General features: G+C 38.8%; 2 protein-coding genes across 2 annotated transcripts; one reads left to right on the top strand and one right to left on the bottom strand.

The window, feature by feature from the left end:
- The first annotated feature begins 394 nt into the window (after nt 1–394).
- On the top strand, nt 395–1,474 carry LARP6 (La ribonucleoprotein domain family, member 6). Its single transcript, XM_010013591.1, has one exon. The coding sequence runs from the start codon at nt 548–550 to the stop codon at nt 1,472–1,474; it is 927 nt and encodes a 308-aa protein (XP_010011893.1). The 5' UTR covers nt 395–547.
- A 3,896-nt stretch (nt 1,475–5,370) lies between these two features.
- On the bottom strand, nt 5,371–12,328 carry ADAL (adenosine deaminase-like; the record flags this gene model as incomplete). Its single annotated transcript, XM_010013592.1, has 9 exons — nt 5,371–5,584; nt 6,928–7,028; nt 7,512–7,644; nt 8,452–8,532; nt 9,229–9,355; nt 10,144–10,225; nt 10,774–10,861; nt 11,600–11,660; nt 12,198–12,328. Coding segments are annotated over 9 exons (996 nt in total), but the record flags the coding sequence as incomplete, so codon positions are not given.
- Nucleotides 12,329–12,807: the final 479 nt, after the last annotated feature.

Here is a 12,807-nt window from a genome sequence, read left to right on the forward strand (position 1 = left end):
ATGCTGGCTGTCACCAACCACCTCGTTCTTTGGGTTTCATTTTGTAAAATTTGCCAAACAAATACAAATTCTACAAAATGAAACCCACAGAACACGCCTATTATATTGGTCATGGTTCAGACCTAGATATGGAATGTCCAAACATGACTTGAGCAGGCTTTAAGACGAAGTAATGATTTTCAGTTTGAGATTTAGTGTTGGTTTCTATTTTCAGTAGATTCAACAGGACATGAGCTTTACAGGAGCTCACTGATGCCAGTTACAGCAGGAAAAGAGTTTGCTTTTTCCACTCAAGTCTGCTGCATGAAACTTAAATCCAGGTTCCTGTTTGTAGACTGGAGACTGCATCTGCCTTAGACTTTCTGTAATTAGTTTGACTGGGTTTGATCACTTGTCTGTCTTCAAGGTGAAACACCTTACCCATGACTGGAGAACCACAGCCTACGCACTGAAGTACTCGGACACTCTTGAGCTCAATGATGATAACAAAAAGGTTAGAAGAAATACTCCAGTTCCAGTGTTTCCAAGCGAAAACCTCCCTACCAGGATGTTACTGGTGTATGATATCCACATGGTTTCTGAGCTGCAGGCTCTTAAACAAGAAAATGGATGCATGCAAGAAAGGATAATGGAGTATCTCCTCAAGGCCTTTGTAACTTTTGGTGTAATTTCATCAGTCCGTATTCTCAAGCCTGGTAAGGACCTACCACCCGATATCAGGAGGGTCAGCAATCGGTACACCCAACTGGGAACTCAGGAGTGTGCAATTATAGAATTTGAAGAAGTAGATGCTGCTGTACGTGCTCATGACTTTATGTGTGCTGAAAAGAAAGAGACTGGTATGAAAGTTGTCCTAATAGGCATGAAACCTCCAAAGAAAAAAGTTCCAAAAGACAAGAACCGTGGTGAAGGTACCAGCAAGGGTCTTAAGAAGGCTAGATCCCTTAATAAGAGAGTTGAGGAACTTCAGCTTGTTGGTGATGAATCTTCAGCAAACAGCTCTTCCGACCCAGAGAGTAATCCTACATCTCCCCTGTCAGGACGCAAAAGTACTTCAATGAATACTACACGGAATTTGACCCCAGTCATTCACCCAAATGACCATTTGAGTCCTAATGTGTCACCCAGATCAAGTCCTTGGAACAGTCCATCTTCATTAAGAAAAGTAACCAAAAAGTCTCCTCTGGCTGAAGACCGCAAGCTTAACCCAAGCACTAGCCCTGAAATTCCAAGGAAGTGTACAGATTATTCCTCGGATAGCAGTATCACTCCTTCTGGTAGCCCCTGGGTACAGAGGAGAAAAGCTCAAACTCTATCACAAGAGAAGAGTCCCATCACTAGCCCTGTGCTGGTTCAGAAAATACAAAATGCAGATGGTCTACCTGTGGGGGTGCTGCGGCTGCCTAAAGGCCCTGATGGCACTAAAGGATTCCACAATGGATGTGAAAGAAGGAAGGCTTTGAAGGATGAGTAAATTATTCTTTAAAAACAATCTTAGAAGTCAGGCAAGCTTGGTTAAGAACTGTCATTTGAATGACAAAGTTAAGTCAATATTTAAAGATTTTGTATTCATATAGAGACTTTATCATTTGTATATTTGTATATTCACTTCACAGAATCCCAGAGTAGTTGAGGTTGGAAGGCATGTCTGGAGATGAAATCCAGTCCACCTCCTTTGCTCAAGCAGGGTCCACAACAGGTCACTTAGGGTTTTGAATATATGCAAGGATAGAGACTCCCAATTTGTTTGGGCAGTGTGTGCCTATGTTCAACCATCCACACAGTAAAAAAGTGTTCTGGTCAGGTAGAATTCCTGTGTTTCAGCTTGTGCCCCTTTTCCTGTTACTGGCTATTACTGAGAAGAGCCTAGCTCCACCTTCTTCACTCCTTCCCATGAGACATGAAGAAGATTGAGATCCACCCCAAGCCTTCTCCAGGTCTTTCACAGGAGAGACACACCAGTCTCAATCATCTTGCACGCTTACCTAATGCAGTGCCAATACCTGCATTACTACTTTACTACTTTTTTAATAACGTATTAGTTAGAAATTCAAAAATATTGAAACAGGCATATAAATCATTCCTGTCACTATATTGTTTGCAAAGCTATAATCCTGAAAAGCGGTGTGTAAATACTTACAGTTGAGCTGTTGTATTATGATAAGCTGTAGTATAATCATAAGGAGTTAGAGGTTTTGAAGACTTTGTGTTTGTCTAAGAAAGAACTCTGAGAAACTTACACTGCAGTAAGCAGTTGCTCCCTGCTTGTGTACATCCCCAAAGACAGCATTGTTTAGTAGAACCAAAGTGTATATTTTCATGCAATGTGAATAGAGACTGAGCACTGGAGACTATTCTCTAAGTGTCCTCTCACATAATCAGATGGAAATAAATGAAAATACTAACTTGGTCTAGATCTATTTTGTTTTCTTTAAAAATAAGTTGAGCTGAACCTGAATAGATACTTAAACCTTATCTTACACCTTTGAAATTCTAGAAATAGTTACATGAATTTTCCACTGTGTTGGGGGGGTGGGGGAAGAGGTTCTCTGCCATTTCTGATGGTTACTCCAGTGGTGATGCTTCACTCCAACTGTATGTCACAGTCCTTTTTTTTTAATATTGTAAACTTAACAATGGTTACATCACTTTTAACTGAATTTAACAAGCAGGCTCAGCAAGAAGAACTCAAATTAAAATTTAAGCCAAAGAAGGAATCTCTGTGGTTTACTTATAAAAGTTATACTCCTGAAAAACAGCCCAGTGACAGTAAGAAGGTAAGGTCTCAGCTTCTAATGGACAGCTTGGGAACTATGCACAACAAAGTTATCATCAGACAGTGATTCTTCATTCCAAAACTTCTGCACAACCTTTCCAACTTTCATTTCCACTCTAAGCATAACACTTCTGCAGTGTAAATAACTGCAGTGACATGCAGTCAGAAACCTATATACAGAAATCCCCCTGTACTGCCTATCATTCTTTAGACATCCAAATATACTTCTGGTTCTTTTACTTCACACAAATGGAATCCTCCAAGTTACCTGCTCACTCCCATTATCAGCCAAGACACTATAAATACTATTAAACACAAAGCGGTGATCTGCAAGTACCTAAGTGACAGGGTGAGTAAGAGTCTTCAGAAGACTAATTCTGTAACTCTAGCTTATATATAGCAGCACTGTTTCACTACGTATCTAGAATACTTGTTTCATGAATAATCAGGGGAGGTTTTCTTTAATTACAAAACTGTGCAGCATCCATGTGTCATCTTGTAGCAAACTTTGGGGACAGTACTACACCTGATGCAAGGCTGCATTTTGAAGACACACAGCAGTCAATTAAATGGAAATATGGAGGACCATATATAATAGTACATATTGCTAAAAATCTCTAAGACACTGTATGCTTGCAGGGAAAAAAGGAAGTTGAAACCAACAGCATGTACTAGGGCTATGCTCTCTGACTGAACGCGTCTACATGTCACATTCAGCATGTAAACATTAAAAATCAAATTTACTTCTATCTAACAGTCTGAAACTAAAAATCTGATCAGACACTAATGATGAGTCTAAAGTTTTACACTTGGTAGATAACAGGATGATCTCTTAGTAAATAAAAAGGATGTTGACAGTTTTTCTTCACTGATAAACCAAATACTATCTATTGAAGAGTTATTAGAAGGCCATAACCCATTAAAATATTGTAATACTTTATGAGAGATGCCATCTCACTTGAGTGGAGGTCCACTTACCCTGAGACTGAGATACACTTACTGCAGCATTCCAGAACGCTGCACAACCTGTCTTCAGAGAGCTTTTCAATAAGGAGCAAGAATACATTTACCATAGTTATTTTTGTGGAAGGAAAATGCAGACAAGCTTGATCAAATAGCAAGTGATAATGCGACTTCTTCAAAGATAATGTGATCAGTGAAACTACCTGGAAAGTAATTGTTTACAGAAAGTCAGCATAAGATCTTATTTTGAGGTCAGACAAGAATACATAAAATCAAGTTCTGTTTCACATAATTTCCCCCCATCTCCAAAAGAAATTATTTCTGTTTGGAAAGCATTCTGTGGCAAACTCAGGTCACCACGCACACGTACCAACCTCTTTGCTAGCCTCCCCCTGCCGCCTTTTTTCCCCTCCTTTTCATTTCTTACTGCCACTTGGAGCCAGAACAACTACTTTATGCCGACCATATTAAAAAAGACAAGAGCAAAAGTCATAAACAGCTTTTGTATCATTGTATTCAGTATTCCTTGTAGAGCCCAAAACATTTGCTTAATTAATCAATATAAAAATATATTGGGTATGAAATACCTTCTCTCTGGATACTTTCTACACCAGCTAGCAATGTCGAGTATTAGATACTGCCACATGGGTGTCTTCGTATGTATTTTGATACCTTCGTATCAAAATACAGATGCAAGTACACAGAGACACACCTAGTGAACCTGTGCCTTCCTGAACCAAGCAGCACTGTCTGCTGTCAGAACAGGACAGAAGAGAGGTGATGCTGCCTGCAGACAGCAGGTCTTGCTCCAGGAGCTCCCACTTGCTAAATCCTGTAGTAGGTTATACATGCTTCTCTTCTGCAGATCTCAGATGCACACACACACACTTGAAGTAGTGGTTTTGAACACCTGGGAGATTAAAGCTGGGTTTATTGCTCCCCCCCGCCTTGAGAAACAAACAGCAAATGTAAAAAGCATTTTAAGAATTAGACCATTTCTCCCAAGTAGCTCACAATTTACCAAGGCATTCAAGATTCCTAACTTTGTCTAAATACTGCCAGTGCTAAGTACATCAATAGACACTGCCACATCTGCTACATAATCCACAGAAGCCTTCAGTCATACATGTACACCAATAAAAACAGATGCGATATTTCATTCCTTCGGGACAAATATTTCATTCTCCCTGAGTTTGTTTCTGTCTTAACATTTAATCAATGGCTCAAAACTTTAGTTTAAAACCAATACCATACACAAATATACACACCATACAAACTGCTTGGCATAATGTTGCCAACAGAGACATTTTAAACCCTAGCAGCTGTGCCTTCATTTTGCTCCAACTCCCAGATGTTTGTCGTATGATGATCTATTTCAACTAAGAACTTGATGAAAATGCTGTATCAACTGGACAGAAACAACGTGACAACACACTTGGAATTCTAGTCACTGGTTGAGAGCCTTTCCTGATTACAGAACATTGACTTCTGTTCCCACAAACAAAGGACATATTCCTGTTGTCTTCATTCTGCACAGGCACAGTTTATGGGATGGATTTATAAACCTGAAGTCTGAATAAAGCCAGGAACTTCAGTAAAAAAATGTTTATTATGTGAGCTAATACACCCAAGCTGTTTAGAACAATGTTTCAATCAATCAAACAGAGTTGGCTTCAGCCTACCCCACTGTTCCCTGAGCTTTGATTTTACTACATTTGAAGCAAAGATATAGTTGATGGAGTCGTAGGAAAGATCCCACATCTGTGATCGAGTCAGATTAAATGTTTTTGCAACCAGCTCGTATTCTTGCGATAGATCTGTTGCAAAGACGCCTTTATCATCAGTCTGGAGTTAAATTGAAAGAAAAGAAAAAGGTTGAATTAATTCCTCTGCATAAAAAGGGGATTTCCTACACATTACACACCAGTTTATCTTGCTGATTCACATTTTATTCCACAGTTCTTTCGTCTGTTCGTAATTATTTCATACTTTATTTGCCCTATTTCTACTCAAAGTTAATGAATTATTCAAGCATACAAGAAAACTTCTTAAAGCGATGGCAACAATTTATCAAGAGAATAGGGATTTGCTATTAAAATTGCTAGAAAGATGGCTAGCAAATGATGCAGACATTCAAGCTATGTCAATATGTGCACATCTCCTTATTCCTCTTCCCCCTTTCCTCAGATCTGGGCACTAGAACATACTCTGTATTCCTGTATCTTCAGGGGAGGAATTCTCTCACCCTCTGCACTTGGTGGCAGCCAGCACAACTTCTTGATATGGACTGAAGCACTAGGCTAGCATCAACAAAAAGATCAAAAGCCATCTGAAGATTATTAGTCTAAAAGGAGCAAGTTTGGATTATTTTAGGGTTAATGAGATGATCCATTTGCAACTCAGAGTCCTTATGTCCCCACAGAGGAGAATGCTAACTATATCCTGTTAAACTTAAGATGCTTAGTGTCTTCTATTGCTCTTGTTTTTATAGGCCTTTATGTGCTGATAAAAGCAAGTCATGTTTTCCTGCATGACTTCATTGGTTATCTAGACTTTTCACAGCTGAAAATCTCTGAAAATAATCTCTAGTAATGAATTATTTTTCACCTACTACAATAGAGTTCAAACTCAATAATAAATACTTCATACAGTAAAGGATCGAGGCTAATTTGAATAGGAAGCACAATACTACATATACACACATTGAAAAATGCTGCAAATTATAGGTGTTAAACCAACAGGATGATAGTAAAATCCTGCCAATGGCAGCAAAAGTACTTGGCACCTCAACATTTCGGGACCTGAATTAGCTGTCAAAAAAACTAAGGAACTCTCACTCAGCACAGTAAACATCCAGGTAAGCCCAAGCTTGCATGCAAGTACTGGACTAGTATGTTTAAGAGAAATCTGTCAGTATGCAAACAGTTAAGAAGTTCACTGCGTGTATACTCTTGTCTATACAGAAAAAAGGTCTTGCTTTACAATAAACCCAAAAGAAATACTAAAGATTCCAACTGGTATTACAATCATGTCTCAGACAGAACATTATGATTTCCTACAAGCAGATGATTTGCTGCAAGGTCAGAAATTGTACGTCAACCCTGATCCACAAAAAAAGATACACGCCTCCAATTGCACACTTAGTTTGGTTCTTTGCCTAAATACATGGTTAAAACCAAGAAACTCACACAAAGCACTGTAGGGTGGCCCATGTTGTACCAGTATCCAAAATGGTGTTTGTCACAGGAAGGCACTGTCTGAGTTTTGATGTTTGATGTCATGCAAAGTTCTCAGGGGAAAGAATGAAGAAACAAGCATAGATATCAAAACAAAAGACATGTTTCTGACACATTCATTGACTTATTTCTATTCCTGAATGAAAACTAAAATCAACTATTACTGTTTCCTCGATTTTCTATGCTTCAGATATTGGTAATAGCTTCCAAGGAAAAGGTTGGTAACCAGTTTCTTCTTAACTACCGGCCGGGTACAAAACTGCAAACCAGAAACACCACACAGCCTTGCACAGTTACTAAAACTTGTAATTTAGTTTTGTTTTCATCTGAGACATCAATTGTGTGCTGCCACAAATATGTCAAAATCACAAAAGCATTACCAGCACACCTTTGGAGGCAATTCTCACATACACTGACTGCCACGTTGTTCTAAGCTACCTCTGGTCAAAGACACATCAGAATTGGTACATCAGCAGTACGTGTGACAGGCTGAAATCCAGAGATCACCAAGGAATTTTCTTAACTTTTTTTCTTACCAATGGGTATCTGATTCTGTCGAACAAGTAGCACCAACTCTTCTGAATCTGCAGAGTTGAGAAATGTTCCGTGTCCAATTCTGTCAGGAGGCAGGCCCAGGAGGATTTTAGTCTCCTCTTTCTGATTTGGAATCTAGAGAGGATATATTTTACATTCTGTCAAGGCAGCATAAACCAGTATATAAAATAATGACAACACACCTCAAATTCTATTTTCACAGCATATCTCATCCAAAAGAAAGCATTAGGGAGACTAGATATCTGCATTACTACCCTCTAAAGAAACAAGTAGGGCATGGGAATGACTCTCAGCTTGGAATTACAAACTGAAGAAGCCATAATTCTAAACCAGTATATAAACCCAGATGATTCCTTTTGCCATTCTGAAATACTTTCAGTTGGAGGCATCAGATCAGCTTCGTATACTTCAGTTTCAGAACTACTCCATCAGGGATACCTTTAACGCCTGTTTTACACAGGGATTAAAAAAATGGTCAAAAAAATATTTTCAGTATTTATCAGACTCGTCAGAGTAAAGTTCAGCCACCACTTCAACAGGTTATATGGCGAAGCCCATGTAACTCTTTCTGCTAGAAGCAGAGCTAACAGAACTAGTCAGGAAAACATGCAAATTTTACCATACATGACTCCTGATAAAAATACCAGGAAGAAAATGGTGGATCTCTTGGAATATTACTAATTTTCAATTTCGTACCTAACCCCCCAATACATTTAGTATGGTAAGAAATAATTTGACAGTTCTGGTTCAGAACAGATCATTGAAGATTTTTCCTTGTTTTCTTCTCTTTTGTCAAAATGCCCCAAACCATTACTACTTTGGCCTGAGAAATTCAAAACACACAGAAGTTAATTTTAGTTTCATCAAGGGTTTTATAAAATGGAAATTAAAGAGAAGGACCAAAATAAAGAAAACTTTTACCTCTGAAAGATGCAATGCCAGCTTTAGACCTGCTTTCTTTGCTTCCAAGAGCGGTGCCAAAAAATCCTTACCGTGTCCTGCCTTGAAGACAGAAACACATCACCATTCTGCATCTTGTTTTACAAAACTCCTCCTATTGTTAAAATTAAGAAGTCTCGCAATATCAAAATACTTAATGCAAATACAGTTACTCTGAATTCCTTTTCTTTTCCCATTACTTCAGTTTTGAATGCAGCAAGTCACATCTTGTTCCGCCATATGGGCACACTTGAGACGCATTAGTCAAACATCAGTTCAGATGATGCCCAACTCTGACACGCCAATTGTCTCGATTTTGATATCCTTTTCACAACTAGCACTTAGAGCTATTTCATTTCAACTTGACAACTATCCTCAAACATTTTTGTTTTCTAAATATTCAATGAGCATTTGGTGCATCTAAAGGAAATTATAACTAGCGTCAGCTTGCAGTATTATTTAACTTGCCTCAACCCAGTCAGTCTGACTAGGACAATGCAGTAACAGACGCTTCCCAGATAAACACTGATTTTCAGTGGCTCTTTTTTGAGTGTCACCTATTAATCTATTGATTCTTTGTAAGAGTACTTGTCCCTTACAGCAACCTAGATTAACCTGCTGCCAAGATTATGAGCAATCCATTCAAACCAGCAACAAACATCAGACAAAAGCTTGTAAGACAATGTACAGTTAGAACTGCTTGCTGTTACAAATATGTATTTATATTCAAGAACAGAGCAAAATGAAACAAAAACTTACGGTGGGATCACCACTGAAGTCAAGTCCTACTACAACCCCATCAGTGGAAAGAAGGAACTCTTCAGCAAGTTTAACAGTCTGCTTCGCAACTGCCGGGCCACCTCTTCTATTTATTGCTATTAACAATCTAGGAGAGAAGTGTACCTATTCAGTTAAAAATCAGCTGTAATAGTGGGAGTCCAACAAATCTGAATCTAACAAAAACAGCACTTCACATCGCTCATGGCTGAGTATAAAGAATATTTGTATAGGAAATTGTGCAAGGAATGAAGGTACCAAAGCGCAGAGGCACACAAACAGGTTAGCCTGGGAAACGCAAAAGCCATGGTGAGAGGGAGAGCAGGGAACAATACACTGCTCATTTACTGCTTGCACTATCAGGCAAGCAACCTCTGCACACGTGAACAATTACAATTCTTCACCTTCCACAAATAAATCTGACACAGGTTGCTACTGAGAGTATAAAAGACAGGCAAGCAAACTGCCTCCAAGCAACCACTGACACCTTTTGAAACTTTTCTGCTGGTTAGGGGTACCTCTCCTTTACCGTAGGTAGTTTGTACAGTGGATCAAGCAAAAGCTTTGCAATGAATCCGGGCTGTGATAAAGGAGTCTTTACTGCAGTTTCCATCAAACACACTGCTTTTCCTGAAAATGTTGCAGAGAATGGACACTCTTGGAGCTGAACAGCTTTATCCAGTTTCGTTCTCTGTCAGTAAAAAATCAGGTTTCCATCCAATGTACTCTAGTGCTGTTTCCATCCAATGTACTCTACTCCATTTCCATTACATGTACTCTAGTTTAAGCACAATTTTCTTTCCTACACTGACAGTCTGTAAACCTCTCTGCAAACTATGACCAAGCATCAGACTACACAGAACCTTGAAACAGAGGTACTCCATGTGCTTTATTTACCTTACATCTATATCCAAGCCTTCTTCTTTACACTGCTTTATACCCTCAAGTACAGTTTCAACATACATCCTTTTGGTCATACCTACGAACACATGTACACATTTGGAATGAACATATTTGAATTAATTTGTTGAGTTGCAGACGCAGTTCTCTAGCCTCATAAGCTTCCTTTTGCACCTTTGATTTTAGCCCCTAGTCTTCCAACTGTTTTTATAAATACAGCTTACTTTGAAGCATACATTTGAATTAAGCCTCTTCCTAAGTATCTGGAAGAAAGTAACTTATAGTGTGAAGCAGAGGGTATCAACAGGCCTTTCTTTAAGTTTCTATTAAACCACATGTAAAAGAAAATTTAAAAAATGGAGCAAAAAGAAAATACATCAGCCACTAAAAATATTAGCAGACTCAGATGTCATACTAAAGCAAATAACTCAAATTCTTGGGTAGTAGTTACAACCAACACACTTTTGTCTCAAACACCTCATAGCAAAGTAACATGCTTTTACACGGTTAAATCTTTGCTTTTATGTTTTTACTAAACCAGCTAAATCTGACTTTGTTACTAACATAGCCTTAACTAAGTTCCATAGAACATCAGGCTTACAAATTAAAAACCAGAACAGACTGTACCTGTCGACTTTTCTTCTCTAGGAGTGCTCCTCAATTCCAGATACTTGACACCATCATCAGCAAATTCTTTAATAACATCTTTAGTTATCTGATTAAGAAATAGCGTATTCAACATCATGAAAGTAATGCTTATAAAATTGGTCATGTTTTCCTTTGCAAATAAAAGACACGGTTATTTTTTTGCTGTGAAACACGACTTTTTCAGGCCCTGTGTTTTTGGCACACTCTGTCTCTGGAAATACTACCCACAGAGGGCACCTTCAGTTCCCTCAGTGATACTAAAGGGAGTAAGGACAGATGAGAACTCCCTTGTCTGAACCAGAGTACCCCTCAAGCGGGGCAGGCATAACAAGCCCTTTCACAGCCGCTGTACCCTTCTCCAAGTTTAACAGGCTGCCTGCAAGCCCTTTTACAGGAGGAAAGAAGAGGACACCACACCATTTTCTGCTCCATACTTTGATCACACAACAGTTCTCCTTGACAGTTTCATCATCTGAAGTGAACAAAGGGCAATTCTAGTTCTGCAGTTTTGGTACATAATGAACCAAAGAAGAAACAGGAGACTGTGGTAAATCAAAACTTTGGTAGCAAGGAACAGATGTCACGTTTTTAAGACATTATCAGTCCAAGAATCTGAGTTGTCATAATGACCACCATATTGGAAGCTCACTGCTTTCACAAAAATGAAATTCAAAAGTCCCATAAAATCCTGTGTTTCTAAATTGGTGTAATTTACAGTAATAATTCTGAGCTCTGACTGCAGGGACCACTGTTGATACTGTTACCTGTTACCTGCTTGTTTTAAGCGAGCTTTTAATTAACTCACCAGTAAAATATCTTCAGTCCTAGTGGTAATCTGATAGATGATCTGGAACATCTGAAAACACCTAAAATAAAAAGTTAAAAACCTAACTGGACAAATTGGACAAATGTTAAACTGCAAAACGAGTATTAAATAAATCTACACTTTGAAAACGTGCTCACTGTGCTGAATTAACCAGCCTGGAACTTAAAATACAAAGGCCATCTGAATGGTGATTTCTGATTTTAGATGCTGACAATGCATTTGCACCAGATACTGTTGCTGTTGTTGTTATCATTGCAACCACCACAAAGCTTTCTGAAGCCCAAACTAAAACACGATGTTTCTAAAAAAGCAGCTGTACAAGTCAATTTTCTCTGAAGAGCATATGTTACAACTGAAAACTTTTAGTCTTTCAAAAAGTAAATTAATCAATAACCGTTTAGTTTGCAAACATCCAAGAAATTATGCTATAAATGCAAGTAGCAAAAAATATCTAACAGACTGTACTGTAACTAAAACTTGAAAACGCATTTTGTGCAGTCAGCACAAGGTCATACATTTCTTGAACTTTTAATTAACAGATACTCGGTAAATGTTGACCCCACACGTGTATACTCACTCTTCTAAGGTTCTTTTCTTTCCTTTGTCAATCACAGTCATTCCATTCTGGATCTGCAGGTCTGGCTTCTGGGCCCCAAGTTTCTTCATAGTGGCAGAACTGATAGAGCCATTCAAATGAGCATGAAGTTCCTAGAGGAAAAAAAAACCCAGTAGATTTGTGTCTGGTGAACAGGATGGCTTCTCCATCTACGTGGTATCACTGGTCTTGTATCCTAGGTTATTGTTTCACTCCGAGCTTGAAAATAAAGCAACTCTGTGTTAGCTCTGTGTTTGGCTAACGCACTGCTCCAAGTGAGGCTGTCCCGTCTGTTCTCACTTGGTGAGCTCCTGTCAGCGCCGGCCTCAATGGAAGCACGACCAGCTGAGGAAAGCACTTGACACCAGACATACAGCAAGATGCTACTGTTCCCTTTGATAGGAAAGTGTGTTGAAATTCTAACTCTTCAAGATTTAATTATGTTAATTTTGGGAAGTATGATATTTCAGATTCCTATTTTGAAGTTCACAAGCAGAGGAAATGGGGGTCATACTATCTTAAACAGTGAAGGTGCACAACTCCAGCGGAACACCAGGTGCTACAGCTGCTTACCACTTTGGGAAATTAGGCC

This window comes from Nestor notabilis, unplaced genomic scaffold (genome assembly GCF_000696875.1).
Source record: "Nestor notabilis isolate BGI_N333 unplaced genomic scaffold, ASM69687v1 scaffold35594, whole genome shotgun sequence".
In the NCBI taxonomy this organism is placed as follows: Eukaryota; Metazoa; Chordata; class Aves; order Psittaciformes; family Psittacidae; genus Nestor; species Nestor notabilis.